At 37.5% G+C, this 20,358-nt stretch overlaps 1 protein-coding gene across 3 annotated transcripts in view; it reads left to right on the top strand.

Annotated features, from left to right (window-relative positions):
• FAM169A (family with sequence similarity 169 member A) overlaps positions 1-20,358 on the top strand; it is a 69,853-nt gene that overhangs the window by 36,895 nt on the left and 12,600 nt on the right. For all 3 annotated transcript variants that reach the window (XM_027864246.1, XM_027864244.1, XM_027864245.1), the window contains 8 exons: positions 5,581-5,680; positions 6,156-6,241; positions 12,458-12,629; positions 13,954-14,133; positions 16,754-16,882; positions 17,389-17,495; positions 18,812-18,866; positions 19,494-19,644. In XM_027864246.1, the coding sequence (XP_027720047.1) occupies positions 5,581-5,680; positions 6,156-6,241; positions 12,458-12,629; positions 13,954-14,133; positions 16,754-16,882; positions 17,389-17,495; positions 18,812-18,866; positions 19,494-19,644 (980 nt within the window). The remainder of the gene's footprint in view (positions 1-5,580; positions 5,681-6,155; positions 6,242-12,457; positions 12,630-13,953; positions 14,134-16,753; positions 16,883-17,388; positions 17,496-18,811; positions 18,867-19,493; positions 19,645-20,358) is intronic.

The raw sequence follows: 20,358 nt of genomic DNA, 5'->3' as shown, positions 1-20,358 counted from the left end.
GTTTGCAAAACCACCACATGCTCCAGCATTCTCCTGCAGCCAAGTCTTCCAGTGTCTCAGCACAACTCCAGGCTAGCAGACATCCTCCAGCCCCTAAACATTCGAGTGCTTTAAAGAAGCCAAGGTAAGCAGGCATCTTCCAGGGGCCAGACTCCCTACCCCCACCCCAAGAGCTTCAGTGCTGCTCACTCCAGCTCAGCACCAGGTAAGCTGCCAGACACCTACAGCCTCCAGCTGCCAGCACCTGAGGCCCCAGCACACAATGCTAGTGACCAGGTTCTGGGCTCCCAGCACAAGCAGCTTGGGTCAGTGCCCCCTACACTGCAACAGAAGAGCTCAACTTTAAAAGCCAAGAAATAGGCAAACACCATGAGCAGAAAGCAGAAATAAAATGACAGTAGATTCTTATTATTGGGACAGGGAAGATCAAACCACAAATTCAGAAGAGGACAGCATTGTCAGTATACCCATATTCAGAACCTCAGAGGGGATTATGAACTGATCTCAAGTCCAAAAAGCCTCCTTGAAAGAGCTCAAGAAGGAGTTAAAAAGTCAAATAAGAGAGGTAGAAAAAAAAAACTGGGAAGGAAATGAAAGGTATGCAGGAGAGAGTCAACAGCTTGAAAAAAGAAGGACAAAAATTGACTGTAGAAGACAAGTCCTTAAAAAATGCAGTTGGCCAAATGGGGGGAAAATACACTGAAGAAAACAAGTCTTTCAAAAATACAATTGGCCAAATGGAAAAAAAGTACACAGAAGAAGTCAACTTGTTAAAAAGTAGAATTGACCAGTCGTAAAAGGAGGCTCAAAAACTCACTGAAGAGAACTCCTTAAAAAGTAAAAAAGGCCAAATGGAAAAGGAGGTACAAAATCTAATAGAAGGAAACAATTCATTGAAAATTCAGATTGGGCAGGTGGAAGCTAATGACTCTATGAGATATCAAGAATCAGTCAAAGAGAAACAAAAGAATGAAAAAATAGAAGAAAACATAAAATAGCTTATTGGTAAAATAACTGTCTTGAAAAATAGATCCAAGAGAGACAATTGAAAAATTATTGGTCTATCTGAAAACCATGATGAATAAAAGAGCCTGGATAGCGTTTTTTAGGAAATCATCAAGGAAAATTGCCCTGAAGTCCTAGAACCAAAAGGTAAGATAGTCATTGAAAGAATCCACCAATCACCTCCTGAAAGAGATCCCAAATCGAAAACACCAAGAGATATTGTAGCCAAATTCCAAAATTACCAGGTCAAAGAGAAAATACTGCAAGCAGCCAGAAAGAAACAATTTAAATATCATGGAACCGCAGTCAGGATTACATAGGACCTTGCAGCTTCTACATTAAAAGATCAAAGGGTGTTAAATACAGTATTCCATAAGGCAAAGAAACTTGGATTACAACCAAGGATCAACTGCTTGGTGAAATTGAGCACAATCTTTCAGGGGAGGAGATGGACATTCAATTAAATGGGGGACTTCTAAACCTTCTCAATGCCAAGACCAGAGCTTAACAGAAAATTTGATCTTCAAATACAAGACTCAGGAGAGACATAAAAAAGTAAACAGGACAGAAAAAAAAAACAACACCATGTTATTAATAAGGGCAAAATGTTTACATCCGTGCAAGGGAAGATGATACTTTTAATGCCTGAGAACTGTATTGTTATTACATCATTTTAAGGGGGTATAAATGGACAGAGGGGGTGGGTTTAAATTGACTTTGTGATGATAGAAATCTTAATTAAGTGGTGAAATGGGATTGTTCTGGGAGAAGAGGAAAGGAGGAGACAGAAAAGGGTAAATTACATCACATGAAAAGGCATAAAAACCTGTTACAGTAGAGAGAAAGAAGGGAGGGAGATGAGCATTGTTTGAACCTTACTGTCATCAGATTTGGGTCAAAGAGGGAATAACAATCAGTTAGGTATAGAAATGTAACTTACCCTATAGGAATTAGGAGGGGAAAGGGGAAAGAAATGAGAGGGGATGGATAGAAGGGAAGGTAGATTGAGGGAGGGGGTGGTTAAAAGCAAATCTCTACTGAGGAGGGAAAGGGAGAAAGGCGAAAGAAAAGCATAAAAGGGTAGAAAATAGGATGGAGAGAAAGACACAGATAGTAATTTTAGCTGTGAATGTGAATGGGATGAACTCTCCCATAAACTGGAAGCGGATAGCAGAGTAGATTAAGAATCATAATCCTACAATATGTTGTTTAAAAACCTGGAAAGACTTATACAAACTGAAATGAATACAAAATGAAGTGAACAGAACCAGGAGAACATTGTACACAGTAACAGCCACACTGTGCGTTGACTGACTTTGATAGACTTAGCTCTTCTCAGCAATGCAAGGGTCTTAGACAACTCCAAAAGACTCAAGATGGAAAATCCTATACACATGCAGAGAAAGAACTTTGGAGTCTGAACGCAGATGAAAGCATGCTATTTGCTCTCTTTTTCTTTTGTTGTTTAGTTTTGTTTCTTTTTTCTTGTGGTTCCTCCCATTAGCTCTAATTCACCTTTACATCATGACTAAGGTGAAAATTTGTCTAATATGAATATATAAGTAGAGCCTGTATTAGATTGCATGCCACCTTGGGGAGGGACGAGGAGGGGAGCAAATTTAAAACTCATAATCTTATGGAAGTGAATTAAAAATAAATTATCTTTTTAAAAAAAAAATCCAGCCTTAGATACTTACTTGTTGTGTGATCCAAGGCAAGTCACTTAACCTTGTTTGCCTCAGTTTTCTCATCTGTAAAATGACCTGGAGAAGAAAATGGCAAACCACTCCGTTATCTTTGCCAAGAAAATGCCAAATGGGGTCATGGAGAGTCATATACAACTGAAAAAATGACTGAACTAAATGTACCAGGCATAACAATGTATGATAAAGTAGGGAGACAAAAAAAACAAAAAACAAAAAATTGGTAGACCAGGTCTCTAATGCCAAATGGGGTCACAAGGAGTCAGACACGACTGAAAAAATGACTGAACTGAATGTACCAGGCATAACAACAATGTGTGATAAAGTCGGGAAATAAAAAAAAAACAAAGAACCAAAAATTGGTAGACCAAGTCTCTAATGCCAAATGAGTCACGAAGAGTCAGACACAACTGAAAAAATAACTGAACTAAGTGTACCAGGCAAAACAATAATGTACGAAAAAGTGAGGAGAAAAAACAAAACAAAACAAAAAATTGGTAGACCAGGTCTCTAATGCCAAATGGGGTCACAAGGAGTCAGGCACGACTGAAAAAATGACTGAACTTAATGTACCAGGCATAAAAACAATGTGTGATAAAGTCACAGGCGAAAAAGAAAAGAACCAAAAATTGGTAGACCAGGTCTCTAGTGCCAAATTTCCTAGTATCTGTGTAAATCTGGGCAGATTCTTTAACCTCTCTAACCTAGGCTCCAAACTGGACGATCTCTAAAGTCCCTGCCAGCCGGGAGTATACTGGGGAATAAAGTATGTACACATGACGTACTTTTAAATTTAATGTGCTTTATTAACATTTTCTCCCATCACTTAAATGTAGACAATCAACAAAATAATAAATCAAGCCCTGTCTTATAGTTTGCTGATATCTGGAAATCTAACAGCCCCTGGGTGCCAGTTAGAGCTGATTCCAGCACATACCTATTTCTGTGAAAATATGATATGGGGACAGGGCCATTGACTAGTAGAAGTGCTTCTAGAGGAAAGTAGCCAGGAAGGGAGTACAGCGGAGGGAGACACAGTTGGCAAATACTTAGACTATGCCAAATAAGGATAGACTGGTTTGGTCTGGATATGGAGATAATCTCTCTGTCCAAGGGTGACTTGGATGTCACTCTCAGCCTATCATTGTAATATTCATTCTCTCATTAATTGTTAACCAATCAGGGTTGATTCCCATCCTGGGGAATACCTACTCTTCAGAGGGTGTATAAACTGTGAATTGTCTGTCTTCCCCCTGCCTCTCCCATGATTGTCTTTGGTCTAAGAGAGATGGCCAAATGGCCATCCTTTTATTCATGAATGTGCTAGCCTTGTTAATAAGATGATTAAATTACTCAGAAGCTATGTCTCTTGAACCTTTTTTATCGCCACATAATGATGAAGCATTTTATATGCCTTAGCTCATTTGATCCTTATAGGGTCCTTTGAAGTAGGCAGGAGGGGTATTTTGAAACAAATCTCAGAGAAGTTAGGTGACTTGGTCTAGGGCTCACTGGATGCAGCAGAGATGGGACTTGCTCAGGCCTTTTGACATCTAGTCCTGTGCTCTTTCCATAAACGAAGAGTAGACTCAGTGGGGACATCAGTCAAATTAGTCAACATTTATTAAGTGTCCACTGTGTGCCAATGAGTGTGCAAAGAGCTGGGGATACAAATACAAATAACAACTAAGTCCTGCCCTCAAGGAACTTACAATCTAAAGGAAGGAAACTGAAAAGAATGGGAGGAGGAGGTGTGTGTGTGTGTGTGTGTTTTGGTGGGGAGGGAGACTTCTTGGAGAGTTCCAGAGAAGTCCAAAATTATTCCAATTGGAAATGAATAGAAAAACTGTGTTGAGCCCTTCTTTGTTAAATAGAAGCCCTGGGGCCCAAGGCCATGGTCTTAGTCTTTACATACCTGAGGGGTTGACTCATGGAGAAACCTTGTTTTTCTTGATTATATTGAGCAAAAAGGGGCATACGTTTTTGAAGAGAGATTTTGATCAAGGTGTAGAAAAACTTCCTGACAATTTAGAATTGCCAAAGTAGATTGGCCATCTTAGGGGATGGAAGCTCTTGTCACAGGAGGCTCAAGGTAGAGGTTGGGTGATTGCTTGTCAGGGATGTTGTAGAGGGAAGGGGTCCAAGGTGCAGCTGGTGATGTTTCATGACCTCTAAGGGTGTGCTTCAGTGATTGGAATCCACTGGTAATGTTTTGTGTCACTTGGGGAATTCCTCTTTGGATAAGGGAAAGAGATGCCAACATGATAAACAATATTTACTATGCTGGAAAAAGAGCATTCGTTTATTTAACCATATTATTGATTTAAAAAAATCCTTCCTTTCTGTCCCTAACTTGTTTCCTTTTGGGGTATAATTAGTGACAAACTATGATTATTTATGAAATGCTTTGCTTCTTATAAACTTTCTCCCTAATTTTGTACTTTGTCAGAGACCTTGTATAATTAGAATGAATGTGAGAAAAATGGTTACTTTTATTAAAATCAAGTAGATAGCCTCTTTGTAATAATAGCATTTTATGTAGTTTTTTAAAGTTTACAAAGCACTTTACCAATGTTAAGTTATTTTATTCTACTTGTGAGGTAGGTGCTATTATAATCCCCATTTTACAGATGAGGAAACTGAGGTAGATAGCAGTTAAGTGACTTGCCCATGGTTACCCAGTTAGTAGCCAAGGCAGGATTTGAACTCAGGCCTCCAAGTTTTCTTCACTCTATCTGCTGTGCCCCCACCTGCCTGATCACAAACAAATGTTCACAGATACAGTAAATATAGCTAGCATCGTGACTCTCTGTGTGATTTTGTTGCATTATCCCGTTAGCTCTTCACAATAAACCATTCTTATTTCTTTCAGATTCCAATCAGTCTGTCAACTGTTGGCTTCATCCCTCTTTATGGTGGTGATCAGACCCACAAGGTTCTTGCTCTTTTTGCACCAGAGGACTCACTCACAGGTGTATTTCTTGTTTGTTTTTTATAAATGAGTAGATTTTCCTCCAAACTTTTAGAAACATTTAAAACTACTTAGATATACATTTGTAACAGTGTATGTTTAACTATAATTCCTCAAGGCCTGATTTTAGAGAAACCCTCACTTGCCTCCTATTCCTTTTGTGGTTGCTTCCATATCCATTGCCCCAGTGTGTGAAATTATTGTCCTAACTGAGCAGAGCTGGCCAAGGTGGCTTCATTTTGCAAGTGTTAGAATAAGCCAATTTAAAGATATTGACTAAAATTCCAAAGAAAATGTTTATAGAACTGTGGTTCATAGTTTGATTGTTGGCTTTCTTTACTGATCTTATAGATAAACATTTAAAAAGCCCTTCTACTCAGTAGCAACAGTTAAGTACAATAAATAGCACCTTGGATTTAATTATTAATAATACTCTTCTCCTTCCTTCCTTCCTTTGTGATCTGCTTCCTCTGAAGCTGTGGCTCTGTTCCTTGCTGATCAGTGGTGGGCTGTTGATGATATTGTGAAAACATCAATCCCTTCTAGAGAAGGGCTTCGGCAGGTAACAAGATTTTGACATTTTCTACTTATGTTGCTTTATTAGGACCTTTTCTCCTAATACAATGTTTTGATGTAGACTAATTATCGTCAATGGCATTTGTCTGCTGTACTCTGCTCAATCTGAATAGAATCTTAGGAAATCTTTCCTTATGAAGAATTGAAGACCGCTTCTTGGAAACTTAAACCCATTGTGCCTTATTTTGCCTTCTGGTCCCCGGCAGAGCATGCCCACCCCTTCTTTGTGACTGCCTGTCAAATATCTGAAAATAACTGCAATATGTCATCCCCTTCCTCACTTCTCCTTCCATCCCTCCTCCTCACCAAGGGCATGATATTGAGGCCCTTCACTCTCTTGATTCTTCCCTTCTGGCTGCTCTGTAACTTATTAAATGTCCGTTCTATATGACATTTTATCTCCTGTCTTCTTTCCTTTATTTTTTAAAAATTAAATTTATTTTCAGTTAACAAGTATTTATTTTTCTCTCCATACTCCCCATTATGAATCAAAGGAAAAGGAAAAAGCCTCATTATAAATTTGCCTAGTCAAGCAAAGCAAATTCCAACCATTTTGTTGTGTTGGGGCAGCTCGGTGATGCAGTGGATAGAGTACTAGGCCGGGAGTCAGGAAGACTCTTCTCTCTGAGTTCAAATCTGGCCTCAGACACATATGAGCTGTGTGACCCTGGGCAAGTCACTTAATCCTGTTTGCCTCAGTTTCCTCACCTATAAAATGAATTGGAGAAGGAACTAGCAAAACACTCCAGTGTCTCTGCCAAGAAAACCCCTTATGAGGTCATGAAGAGTCTGATATGATTGAGAACAGCTGAACAACAAAAACCTCAATCAAAGCAGATTCTAACGATAGCTATGTCCAAAAATGTATTTCTCATTTATTTCTTTTTGAGGCATTTGGGGTTAAGTGACTTGCCCAGGGTCACACAGCTAATAAGTGTCCAAGGCCACATTTGAACTCAGGTCCTCCTGACCTGCAGGGCTGGTGCTTTATCCACTGTACCACCTAGCTGCCCCAATGTACCTCTCATTCTGCATCTTTAAAATATCCCTGCTCTGTCAGGAAATGGTTAGAATGCTTTTGTCTCCAGTACTCTGCAATTGTGGTTGACTGTTACATCGATCAGAGTTCTTCAATCTTTGAAAATCTTTTTTTTTTTTCTTTTGAGTGAGGCAGTTGGGGTTAAGTGACTTGCCCAGAGTCACACAGCTAGTTAAGTGTTATGTGTCTGAGGTCGGATTTGAACTCAGGTCCTCCTGACTCCAGGGCCAGTGCTCTATCCACTGTGCCACCTCCCTGACCCTCAAAGTCATTTTTGAATGATGTTGGTATTGTATAAATTTTTCTGTTTCTGCTTACTTCAGTCTTGCAAATCTTCTCAGCTTTCCCTGCAACCATCTATTTCATTGCTTATTATGGTGCAATAATGTTCCATTACATTAATATGCCGTAAGTTGTTTAGCTGTTCCCCTGAGTACTCCCTTAGTCCTCCACCTTGCTTTTTGTTTTTTGTTTTTTTGCTCCTACAGAAAGACATTTTTGTCCATATGAATCTATTTCTTTTTTGGTCTCTTTGGAGTATAGACCTACTGGCTATATTACTGAGTCAAAGAATATGTACAATTTAATGACTTTGGGGGCATAGTTTTAAATTGCTTTCTGGAAGGGCTAAATAAATTCAAAGCTCTAGCAACAGTGTATTAATGTTCCTGTTTTCCCCCAGAGCCTCCAATAATTTGTCATTTTCCTTTTTTGTTAATCTGAGAGTATGAAGCGGAACCTGTAATTTGCATTTTTCTAGTTATTAGTAATTTGCATTTTTTATATGGTTTTTGATAGCTTAGATTTCTCTTAGAAAACTTCACACCTTTCCTATCATGCCTTTGTATAAGTGGTTCTCTCATGTAGAAGAAAACAATCTACATGTATTTTAGCCAGATGTGTCAAAGACATTATTTATTTATTAGAGAAAAGGTCTACTAAAATTTATTTAGAGAAAAGGTCTTACTAAATCAGAAGGAAAAAAAAATTCCTTCCCTCACCCCCACAAGGTAGTTCCCAAATCACATTTTATAGCAATTGAGAAAGCAAAAGATGAAACTTCACAGAAACTGTAAAGCAAAAGTACAGTTTTCTTTAGTTTTGAAAATGACTAAAGAAAGACATCAGGGTTGCTATCTGCACACCCCTTTGGAGAAGATATAATGCCAAAACTGATTCATTTAATCTTTGTACATGTTATATATGTATCCTTCCCCCTCTATTGCCACCTCCAAATAAAATGAAAGCTTCTGGAGGGCCAGGACTGTTTTAGTTTTGTCTTTGTATACTCAGGACTTAGTAGCATAGTGGTGTGCTTAAGCACATCTCTGTTTAATAAACTTTGAATTATATTTTGCATCTTTGATAAGCATGCCATCTATGTTGTTAATAAAAATGTTAAATAGCAAAGTAGGCGGCACTGTGGATAGGCCTGGAATCAGGAGGACCTTCAGACACTTACTACCTGTGTGACCCTGGGCAAGTCGCTTAACCCTGTCTGCCTCAGTTACCTCATCTGTAAAATGAGCTGGAGAAGGAAATGGCAAACCTCTCCAGTATCTCTGCCAAGAAAACCCCAAATAGCATCGCAAAGAGTTGGACACAATTAATTGACTAAATAACAACAACAGGTACACTAGGTAGACAGCATTTCCCTGATATGTCAGTGTAGTGTCCCCATCAAAAAACAAAAATGAGATTGGTACAGGATAGCCTGATTTTTTTTTTTTTAAGGCAATTGGCATTAAGTGACTTGCCCAGGGTCACACAACTAGTAAGTGTCAAGTGTTTGGTCTGAGGCCGAATTTGAACTCAGGTCCTCCTGACTTCAGGGCCGGTGCCATCTAGCTGCCCCGGGTAACCTATTCTTGATGAAGTCCTACTAGTTTGCTCTTTATTACCCTTCACTCCCTTTTCTAAATATTCTTAAACCATCTCTAAGATGTTACAGAATGTTACCTGGAATTGAAGTGAAGCTCTCTGGCCTCTAGTTTGCACCCTTCACTCTTGACAGTTTTTTGAAAATGAGGACAGCTTTCCCCCTCTCCAGTTCAGGGGCATCTCCTCTCCCATTCCCCAGGATGTTTTAAAAGAAACAGACAGTGTCTTGCCAATCACACCTGCCAGATCTTTTAGTACTCTGGTAAGGTAGTATGTCTGGGCCTGGTAATTAGATCCAAGGGCAGTGAGGTGTACTCTTTTTTTATTTTTTTTTTATTTTTATTAATTTATTTTGATTTATCAACCATCATTTCCAGAAGCTTTTGAGTTTTAAAATTTTCTCCCCCTCCCTCCCTACATCCCTCTGCAAGATGGTATGCAATCAGATATAGGCTATACATATACATTCTTATTAAACATATTTTCACATTAGTGATGTTGTAAGTAAGAATTAGAACCAATAGGAGGAACCATCAGAAAAAGGAAACAAAACACAACAGAAGGAAAAAAAATAGCAAATAGTATTTTTCGATCTGCATTCAAACTCCATAGTTCTTTCTTTGAATGTGGATAGCATTTTCTATCACGAGGCCTTTGGAGATGTCTTAGATCCTTGTGTTGCTGAGAAGGGTTAAGTTTATCAATATTAGTCATCGCACAATGTGGTTGTTACTGTGTACAATGTTCTCCTGGTTCTGCTCACTTCACCCAGCATCGGACCATACAAGCCTTTCCAGGTTTTTCTGAAGTCTGCCTGCTTATCATTTCTTATAGAACAATAGTATTCCATTATATTCATATACCACAACTTGTTCCGCCATTCCGCAATTGATGAGCATCCTCTCAATTTCCAGTTCTTTGCCACCACAAAAAGAACTGCTATAAATATTTTTGTACGTGTGGGTCCTTTTCCCATTTGTATGATCTCTTTGGGAAACAGCCCTAGAAGTGCTGTTGCTGGGTCAAAGGGTATGCACATTTTTATAGCCCTTTGGGCATAGTTCCAAATTGCTCTCCAAAATGATCATTTTACAACTCTACTAACAATGCATTAGTGTTCCAATTTTCCCATATCTTCTCCAACATTTATCATTTTCCTGTTTTGTCATGTCGGCCAATCTGATAGGTGTGATGTGGTACCTCAGAGTTGTTTTGATTTGCATTTCTCTAATCAATAGTGATTTAGAGCATTTTTTCATGTGACTATAGATGGCTTTAATTTCTTCATCTGAGAGCTGCCTGTTCATGTCCTTTGACCATTTATCAGTTGGGGAAGAGATGTACTATTTTTGTGTTCTTACTTATCTTGGCTTTCAAATCAAGCCTGATATATTAAAAGAGTTCTGGACCTCGAGTTAAAAACCTGGGTCCATTAGGCACCTTAGCCACTTCATAAGTGTGGGACACTGTCCGGAGGAATATTCTCCAAATGAAAGAGAAATTTCAAACTGTCTTTCCATTGCTTTTAGGAAATTGTCATTCTTCCTGATGGCCTGGAGTCATAATGATCCTTTAAACTGCTTTACCCTCTTTTCATTTGTTTTTGTTTTTTTAAAGCTGTTATACTGAGTCATTTTACAGAGAGGAAGTATTTGTCACAAGTACATCTCACTAGATATTGTATACCTACCTGCTCTTAGACATTTCCTCTAAGTCTGTCCCATTTTCCTGCCTCTCACTTTCTTTTATTTCCATAAAAGGTGCCCAATCCTCTTGTTTTCTCTCTTAGCTTATACATTCAGGCTCAAGAGAAAGTAAAAGTCTAATAAAGAGGGGCTGCTTTTGATGGGAAGGAATTTGGAATGGTCCAATACAGAAGGGAGGAAGTTTAAGGTGGCCTTGGGTCAAAGCTATTTGTAGTTGTAGCCCTTAGGAGGCTGTGGACAATTTGTAGTCATCTTTAACAGTTTAAGAGAATCGTGGCTCCTGGGTATAAATTGATAACTCCAACCATTGTCCCAGGAATGAGAGGAGGAGTATAGGGTGGAATGGAGACATTGCTCGTGTAACAGGGAATGTCACTCTCTGAGTTGGGAGGTCTTGTAATCTTGTATTTATTAAGCACCTACTGTGTGCTGTGGATACAAGTACAGAGAATGAAAGAATCCCTATTTGCAAAGCACTTACATTCTAATGGGGAAGAGGGTTTTTAAGTGTCATTTTATTGGGGTAGGTGACATTATTCATTTGCCTCTTCATTTATTGTTTGTACTTTATCCATTTGCCTATCAGCCAGTATTTCTAAAGAAATCTCTTGTCCTCTGAAGAAAGTTGAGCCAGACTATTTGGACGTAGCCATTTGGCTTGTCTGTAGGAAACGATAGTAATGTGTGGAGCAAAGCACACCATCTAGACATGGATTAGATGTTTGTTACGTGGTATGTGTTGACAAGCAATGCAAGGTCTGCTTGTTTAAAAAGTGTGTGCTACCAGGCTGCCATCCATGGTGTCGCCTTCATCTAAACTGAATTTCCTACTGTTAGAACCACTTCTTTGGATTAGATATTAAGGGTGGTAGTAATGGCCTCTTAAAGCCACTGTGTTGTAAATGGGGAGGACAAGCAACCTCACCTGTTCACAGTAGCATTTATGCCAACATGAATTAATTTGTAATGAGTTCTTACTTTGGTAAGACCGCAGAGATCCATGCCTTCATGGGATGGCACACAAAATTTTTGTTTCAGTGTGGGGTTTGGAGCAGGGGTGGAAAACATTTGAGAGCATCAAGGACAGCCAACGTAGGGACCTTTCAAGGGACAACCAGGGAGGCAGATGAAAACCTTAGCTACTAAAGAGGAAGGTGGACATACTTAAGACAAACTTTTTTCTTGAATCAGCTCTCTTAATGTGACTGGTGCCTGTCAGCCTGTTAAAATAGGTGGTATTTAGAATGGATGGGTGGATAATGTGTTTGTAGTTTAGTGAAATATAATGAGTCTTAAAAGAAAAAGTTGTTTATGTCTTTTTTGAAATATATCATAATCATTTTTAGATAGGTCTTCCCAACATCATCCCTTGGAATTTAACCCTTCCTTCTAACAAAAAAAGAGTTAACAACTGACAATATTGACCACACCTGACAACGTGTGTAACATTCACTGTGGGCCCTTATTTAATTTATTAGAGCTGATGTGAATTCCAAAGAGTGGGAGCCAGGAGTAAGGTGAGTAGCAACACTCTTGATCTAACTGTTAGAATTGGTGTTTGACTCTTCCCCTTTAGGTGAGCACTCTTGGGGAGAGAGTGGTGCTGTATGTTTTGAATCGAATTATTTATAGAAAACGGGAAATGGAAAGAAATGAGGTCCCCTTTCTATGCCACAGCAGTACGGATTATGCTAAAATTTTGTGGAAGAAAGGTGAAGCCATTGGATTTTATTCAGTTAAACCTACAGGTGAGTGTTTTAAAGTATATTGTTTATGTCTACCAAAGCAGATTGTTCTATGAATACAAATGTGTTATTAAATTATTCACTTGGATTCTAAATGAAGTTATTTTATTTAGTACTTATTAAGGGAATTTTGTTTTGTTTTTTACTAATCCACGGAACTGAGAATAAGGAATCTTTTTTTCATCAGCAAGTTTTAAAAAAGTATCCTCTTTTAAGTTCATTCGGTTTGTTGCTCACTTTCTGAATTTCAATTAGGAACAATGGTATCAACAGCATTTAGGTAGAATTCCATACCCTATTGATGGAAACTTTTTTCCTACTCTGTATTCCCATTTTTAAAAATTGTAAGCCATATATACCAAATATTTGCTTCATTTTGGAACAAAAGCAAATGGAATTGAGTGAGGGAATAGACAGGTTATTTTTGGAACACGGTATTGACAGCTGGGAATGTAAATATTTTCTATACTTGTATTTTTGTTGTAACAGTTTTACACTATAGAAGATATTCATTAAATACTTTATCATGTCTTTCAAAATGTCTCAATTTTGGTGGTAAGTTTAGACAAATGCCTTGTGTTGTATTGCTGTAGAACAATTCCCATGGGAATTGAAAGGTTGATTGTGTTAGAAGGTGCTAACTTTGAGCAAAGGAAATACACCAAACTTAAAAAGTAACAAGTCCAAGGCTGTACCCTGGGTTCAAGTCTCTCTTTCTGTTCATTCTCTCAGAATAAAAAAAGCATATCTTTCTAGTTAATCATGGGAATTATTTTCTCCTTACAATTTCTTTAGTCATTAGCCCCAAGGATTAGTAGAACTTCAGTCTCCATTTTTCTTTTGTCCCCATCAGTTTCTTGGTCCTCTCACCTTAGAAACCGGTTGTCTTCCATGGGCTTCTCATTGCCGTTGTTCCTGCCTTTTTCTGTTCCTACCCCCTCTCATGAGAACACCTTGTTCCCTACCTATCTGTTACAACTCTTGTTCTATCAGCTTTGGATATTGTCTCCTAACTCACTTTGGATAGAACTTTGTGGCTGAGAACTACTTTGTAGCCATTTTCCCCTCATGTGCCTAAATAGTTCCTTAGTTCAGATAAAGGGCAGCATATGCCCTTTAGTAAAGAAAGTCCAATATAATAATTACTATTTAGCAAAAGTGCGAAATAGACTTTGAGCCACAATTGATTGCTTTGCTCAGTTTTCTGATTCTTTAAACCACGTTGTTTTGATTGTATTCAGTAAATTTATACGAAATGTATATTATTTGCCTTGAACTGGTTAAAAAAAAAATAGTGATAAATTGGTCTCCATTCTCATGATTGCAGGAAGCATGTGTACCTCCTATCTTACTCAAAGTTACCAACTTCCAGTGCTTGACACAATGTTTGTAAGAAAGAAATATCGTGGAAAAGATTTGGGGCTACTGATGCTGGAAGACTTTGTTGATTCCTTTACAGAAGACAAACTTGGTTTACGCTTTCCATTATCTTCTTTTATGCATACAGGTAAATGAATTTTAAGTTTTTACTGTGTTCTGGAAGTTTTTATACACTAAAATCATCTCTTAATCTCCACTTTTTAACATTTAGAATTTAAATTTCTCCCAAAAGCTATATTATGACATCCTAGATTCTTTGGAAAGGCAAAGCTTAATTTGTTTCCCTAGCATATCATTATCACATTTTGAAACAGTCTTTTAGCGTTCACTGTTATTCTTCAAAAATAATTTATAAAGCAAGGTTTATAAAAATGAGACATTTTGTTACTGACTTCCACTGTAATGTCAGACGTGCACTCTTACTGAAAACATTTTTATCCTAAGGCAGTCCATCTGCTTGCTGTTAGAAAGGACTCAGGCACTACTTTGGCTGGCAGCAGAGGGATCAAGTGTGGAATGCCCATCCCAAATTCTTGTAACCTTTGGCATCTGGAGCTTGGGTGGGCAACAGGTGTTCTAAACTTTTTCCTATAGTGATTCAACCCACCTCTCCCACAGTGTCTGATTATTTGGGAGAAAATTCTGTGCCCTTCTCACCATCCCCCTGCCTTCTCACTCTACCCCTAACCATCTTAATCTTGATTCCTTCTAAGAGTGTAATAATTTACAAATTGAGGAATCCTAATAGATAATGAATCACAAGTTGAATAAAGTTGGTTTGTAAGCTGCCATCTTTTTATTTTTTAATAATATTTTACTTTTTCTCAATTGCATGTAAAAGCAATTTTTAACATTTGGTTTTTAAAAATTATATTTCTAAATTCTCTCCCTGAGATGACATGTGCAGTCATGCTAAACACATCTCCATATTAGTCATGCTGGGAAAGAAAAAACAGACTAAAAAAACCAAAATGAAAAAATAAAGAAAGTGAAAGATAGCACGTTTCTATCTGCATTCAGACTCTATCATTTCTTTCTCTGGAAGAGAAAGCATCCTTTGGAACTGTCTTGGATCATTGTATTGCTGAGAATAGCTAAGTCATTCACAGTTGATCATCCTATGATAGTGCTGTTACTGTGTACAATGTTCTTCTAGTTCTGCACATTTCATTTTGCATCAGTTTGTGTAAGTCTTTCCAGGTTTTCTAAAACCTCCTGTTTGTCATTTCTTAGAGCACAATAGTATTCCATCAGAATTATATACCACAACTTGTTCAGCCATTCCCCAACTGAGGGACATCCCTTCAGTTTCCAGTTCTTTGCCACCACAAAAAGAGCTGCTATAAATATTTTTGTACATATAGATCTTTTCCCCGTTTTTTGAAGGGGGGAGTATTGGATCAGTTCACAACACCACCAACAGTGCATTAGTTTCCCAGTTTTTCCACCCCTTCCCAACATTTGTCATTTTTCTTTTCTGTCATCTGATAGCTGTGAGGTGGTACCCCAGAGTTTTTTAAACTTGCATTTCTCTAATCAAAAGTGATTTATAGCACTTTTTCATATGACTATAGATAGCTTTATTTTCTTTATCTGAACTTCATCAACTGCCTGTTCATAGCCAGTGACCATTTATCAATCACGGAATGACTTGTATTCTTATAAATTTGACTTAGTTCTCTATATATTTGAAAAATGAGGCCTTTATCAGATACTTGCTGTAAAGACTTTCCCCCCATTTTAATGTTTTCCTTCTTATCTTGGTTGCATTGATTTTGTTTGTGCAAAACCTTTTTAATTTCATATAATCAAAATTATTCATTTTATATATCATAATGCTCCCTATCCCTTGTTTGGTCATAAACCCTTCCTTTATTCATAGGTCTGACAGGTTAAACTATTCCATGCTCCCCTAATTTGCCTGTGGTATCTTCCTTTATGTCTAAATCACATACTCATTTTGACCTTATCTTGCCTTATGGTATGAAATACAAAATCAGGATAAAGAATAAAAAAGGGTAGGTGGGGAAATTATACAATTGGCTATAGGCTTGAGGACAACATGGCTGGTTACACAGGTGAGGCATGGTGAACAGTCTGATTGATTGAGAATGAGGGGCTAGCAACAACTCATTGCTTCCCTCCTGTGACTAAGAAGTGTCCATTATTTGAGTTTACCTGCAAGCTTAAAGATAGTAGACTAGACTTCTTTGGATAGTAAACAAGATTTCCTTGAAGGATAGCTTGGTGGTATAAAGATACTAGACCAGACTCCCTGATGTCCACCTGAATTCCCCCAAGATAGCAGATTTCCTTGAGGCAAGAATAGAACATGATTCGCACGAGAACTGGATTTTTAAACTTAACTCATTACAGACCAGGTGAATTTCTGAACTAAGTTCATAGACAAAGAACTATGACTTACCATTTACAGGGCAAAATCAATTAACTAAATAGGATAAAAAAAAATATACATGACCAATTTAATATTCTCAGTATATATTAAAAGTTGATCCAATATCATAACCAGTTGCCAATTCCAGTTTCATTGCTCTTTCTACTATGGCATACTTCCACTTGCACGTGGCTATCTTCTGCTGAAACCATCATTCAAGGGTAATCATTCACATTTTTAACTTAAATTGATTTTTTATTATTTTCACTAGCACATACTCTCAGAAGTTATGTTTTTAAATGTCTGGATTTAAAAAAAAAAAAAGAAAAACCACTACACATGTATTTTGTAGCTTGTAGACAGTATTTTGAGAAGTACCCAGGGGATCATGATCTTCTTTGGGAGGTTGAAGGAACTGGACAGTGGCATCAGAGAATACCTATCACCAGTGCTTTACAGAGAGAAGCATTCAGACGTACAGGTAAGAATTTTTACAAGTTGATTACAATTCCACTCTAGTTAAAAAAGCAAACGTCCCCTGGTAATAATATAACATAGTATGTACAACAGCAAATAACTACAGAGGTATTCTAAAGTTTAACTGTTCTTGTATATTAACGTTTAGGCTACTAATAATTATCCGAGTGGATCCAAGGGGCTTCTTCATATTTTCAACTAATTACTCAATATCCTAATTAGGAATTGATAAAGGACATAGGGCACTGGACATATAACAAGCATGCTTATTGTTATCTGGGATCCAAGGGCACAGGTCTCCATGGAATTCACAAAGTGCAAAATACCTACGTAAGAATCATTGTGGGCATCTTTTCTTTTAGTTAGAGTTTGAAGAAAAGGACTCTTCAGGATTGGGTGGTTATTATAACCAAATCTTATATGTAGCATTATAATGGTTGTGATGATGATGTTATAACCAAATATGTTAAGTGGGCTTGCTTTTCTTTTTTTAAATTCTTCTAAGCACAGAGGTTTCTCAAAACGAAGTGAGAAAACTCACATATGAAGACTGTGACTCTGCACCTACTCCCGAATATGAAATAGGATGTGGAGAAAACCAGCCTAATGAAATGCAGGTAACTGTAGGTGCACACATTTGTTTCTAAAAGTAAAATGTTTTTTGTGTATATAACAAAAAAACTCAATCCAGCTTATGGTTGTGAATGTTGTAGTATATTTAGCAAATACTTGTACGTTCTGTGAAAATGGTCTTTTGGAGGAAAGCATAACAAATTCAAGAGATTTTCAACTATCATCGCTAAGTTGTTCAGAAATGATAGTGAGCTTACATTTTATTCTAAGAGAAAATAGTGGAATTGAGAAACAGAAACATTCTTTGCTTTAAGAAAAGTGAATATAGGTAAACCTGAATTGACGTATACTATACAAAATCAGAGGGATTAATTTGCATTTGGAATGGGTGCCCATGGATGATAGTCACCTCCTTTTCATTAAAGGTCTCAAAAGCCAGGATTTATCAGAAAAGTTGTAGGATGAATTTTTGATTTGATATGGGTTGGACTTGGTGGTCTTTGAGAAAGGTCCCTTCCATCTTCTGAGATTCAACGAATTTATACATTATTCTTATTCAACATTTGTAAGAAACAATAAATTCTTTTGTTTGTCACTTGTAGAGTCTTTTTGTATTGGTCTGTGCTCTGAATTGTTCTGTAACCAAAATACAAGGTTAGAGTTATTATTTTTTTAAAAAAATGTATTATATGAGCCCATTAGGAATGTATACCTACTATGACTTTGACACTAAGTTATATGTTATTTGGCCATATGTTTATATAACTGAGACTAAACATGCTGTTTCAGTTTATAAACACAGAAGCTCCTTTGGAAACATTTCTTAAATTTTTATACTAAATTTTTGATTACAGTAGACTTAGCTTTCCTAATCATTTTGTACTTAATTCAAATGAAAGGAAATAGAGTTCCTTATAGCTTTTTGAAATCCACTAACAATCTAACTCAGGATTCTTGGAAGTGGGGGTGTGGACATACATATGTGCATATGTTGTAGGGAGAAAAAGACTTGCAGAGCACAGTGAATTGATAAAATGTATATTAAAAGTCGATAAAATATCTTAACCATTTTGCCTTAGAACAGGATTGGGGAACCTGCAGCCTTATGGCTACGTGTGGCCTTCCGATTTGTTCTATAAAATTTGGATTCAGTCAAAAGGCTGCGCTTAAGGATTTAGAAAACCACATGTGACCTTAAGCCGCAGATTCCCCACCCCTGTCTTAGAACAATCCAAATTGGTGTGCAATTATACTTAAACATAAAGGTACAGATAAAACATTTGCGGTTGGAGAAGCTCATGTTCCTCGAAGGAAAATCTAGGTAAAAAAGCTTGAAATCTAATCTATTACTCTGTTTTAGGTTGATCCTGTAAGAGGAAACGGTATCTCGGACACCAATGCAAGTACATCTGAAGGTAAGAAGTATTACTGGTCAGCCAGCCAGTCGCCAAATGTTTGAGACCCTCCTGTGTTCTTAACATCTCTCCATCTCTCCTAGAACCTGGAGTTCTTTCATTCTGTCTCTGCCACTAAGCTATCCAGTATGAATTTGGGTCATTCAATTAATGTTCCTGAGCATCTGCTTCTTTTTTTGGAAAATAGATACTGAAACCTGCCCTACTCTCCCCCCAACTTGGAGATATCAAATAATGAAATGGGATTTAGAAGCATATTGGTTATCAACCAGTTTGAGTTAATTTTTCTTTCTTTTTTTAAAAAAATTACTTTTTGTCACATGGGATGGCTCTCTGGGAGAAGGAGAAAGGATATTTGGGATAATTAAAGTGATGTAAGAAACAGAAAACATCGATAAAATCTGATTTTTATTAGGAATCATGAAGGCGCTGTCCTTATAAGACAGTGTTATTGTTATTGATATAATTGTCTTTGTTACTTTTGAACAACTAACTGGGCATAAATGAGTAAGGAACATGACAAATGTAGAGTCAATATATAAACAAAATCTAGTTCCTGTATTTCAGTGTATGCTGGAAATGCATCATCCTAGATATCTACTTTAGGATAGGCTTATTGTCTTTTAGGACTTGATAATACACCTATTAACTCTCAAACAAGAACCACTAATTTGAAGCGTCCAAAGATTGGAAAGAGGTTTCATGATTCAGAAATTAACCCTCTTCAAGATGCGGATGAAAACACTCCCCAGGCTTCATCTGTGGCTCCAATAAGCAGGTAAATAACCAACCACGCACTTTTATTACATATTGTAGTATGGAGCAAAGTAGATAGCTGGTCTCACGAAGACTTGGATTCGAGTCCTACCTCTGGCAGAAGCTGGCTGAGTAACCCTGGGGCCGTCACTTCATCTCTCAAGTGCCCTAAGATGTCAGCTTGCAGAGTAGATGTGGATCAACCTTGGTAAGGGGAATACCTCGCCAGGAGCTCCCTTCATGAAAGAATTTACAGGTTTAAAAATATTTTCTTAAATACTGCTGCACAGTCAGTAAACATTTATTAAGATTCCACTGTGCACTAAGCACTGAGAAATACTAAAAGAGGCAACACACAATCTCTGCCTTCAGGAAGCCCACAATCTAATGGGGGAAATACTAGAAGAAATATAGTATGTAAGACCCAAATCCACTACCCAATAAGTCATATACAAATGGTTCTCACGAGCATTATAAATTATTAGTTTTGATTTGCATTTCTTTTATTAGTGGTATATTTCATGCACCAAATATACTGCTAATAAGAGAAATACAAATAAAAACTAATCTGAAGTTGTACCCAGGAAATTGGCGTAGATGGGAAAAATGGCAAGAATTGTTGATTGCCCATATGGAACAATAGGCAAACTGTGAAATCCCAGGTGGAGCTGTAATTGATTCAACCATCCTGGAAAGCAGTTCAGAATTAGGTGAAGAAAGTCCCTGAAATGTCCAT

The sequence above is a fragment of the Vombatus ursinus genome, unplaced genomic scaffold, assembly GCF_900497805.2.
Source record: "Vombatus ursinus unplaced genomic scaffold, bare-nosed wombat genome assembly UNPS02014774.1, whole genome shotgun sequence".
In the NCBI taxonomy this organism is placed as follows: domain Eukaryota; kingdom Metazoa; phylum Chordata; class Mammalia; order Diprotodontia; family Vombatidae; genus Vombatus; species Vombatus ursinus.
The sequence above is the reverse complement of the archived record's forward strand: the minus strand, read 5'-3'. Positions and strand labels throughout refer to the sequence as shown.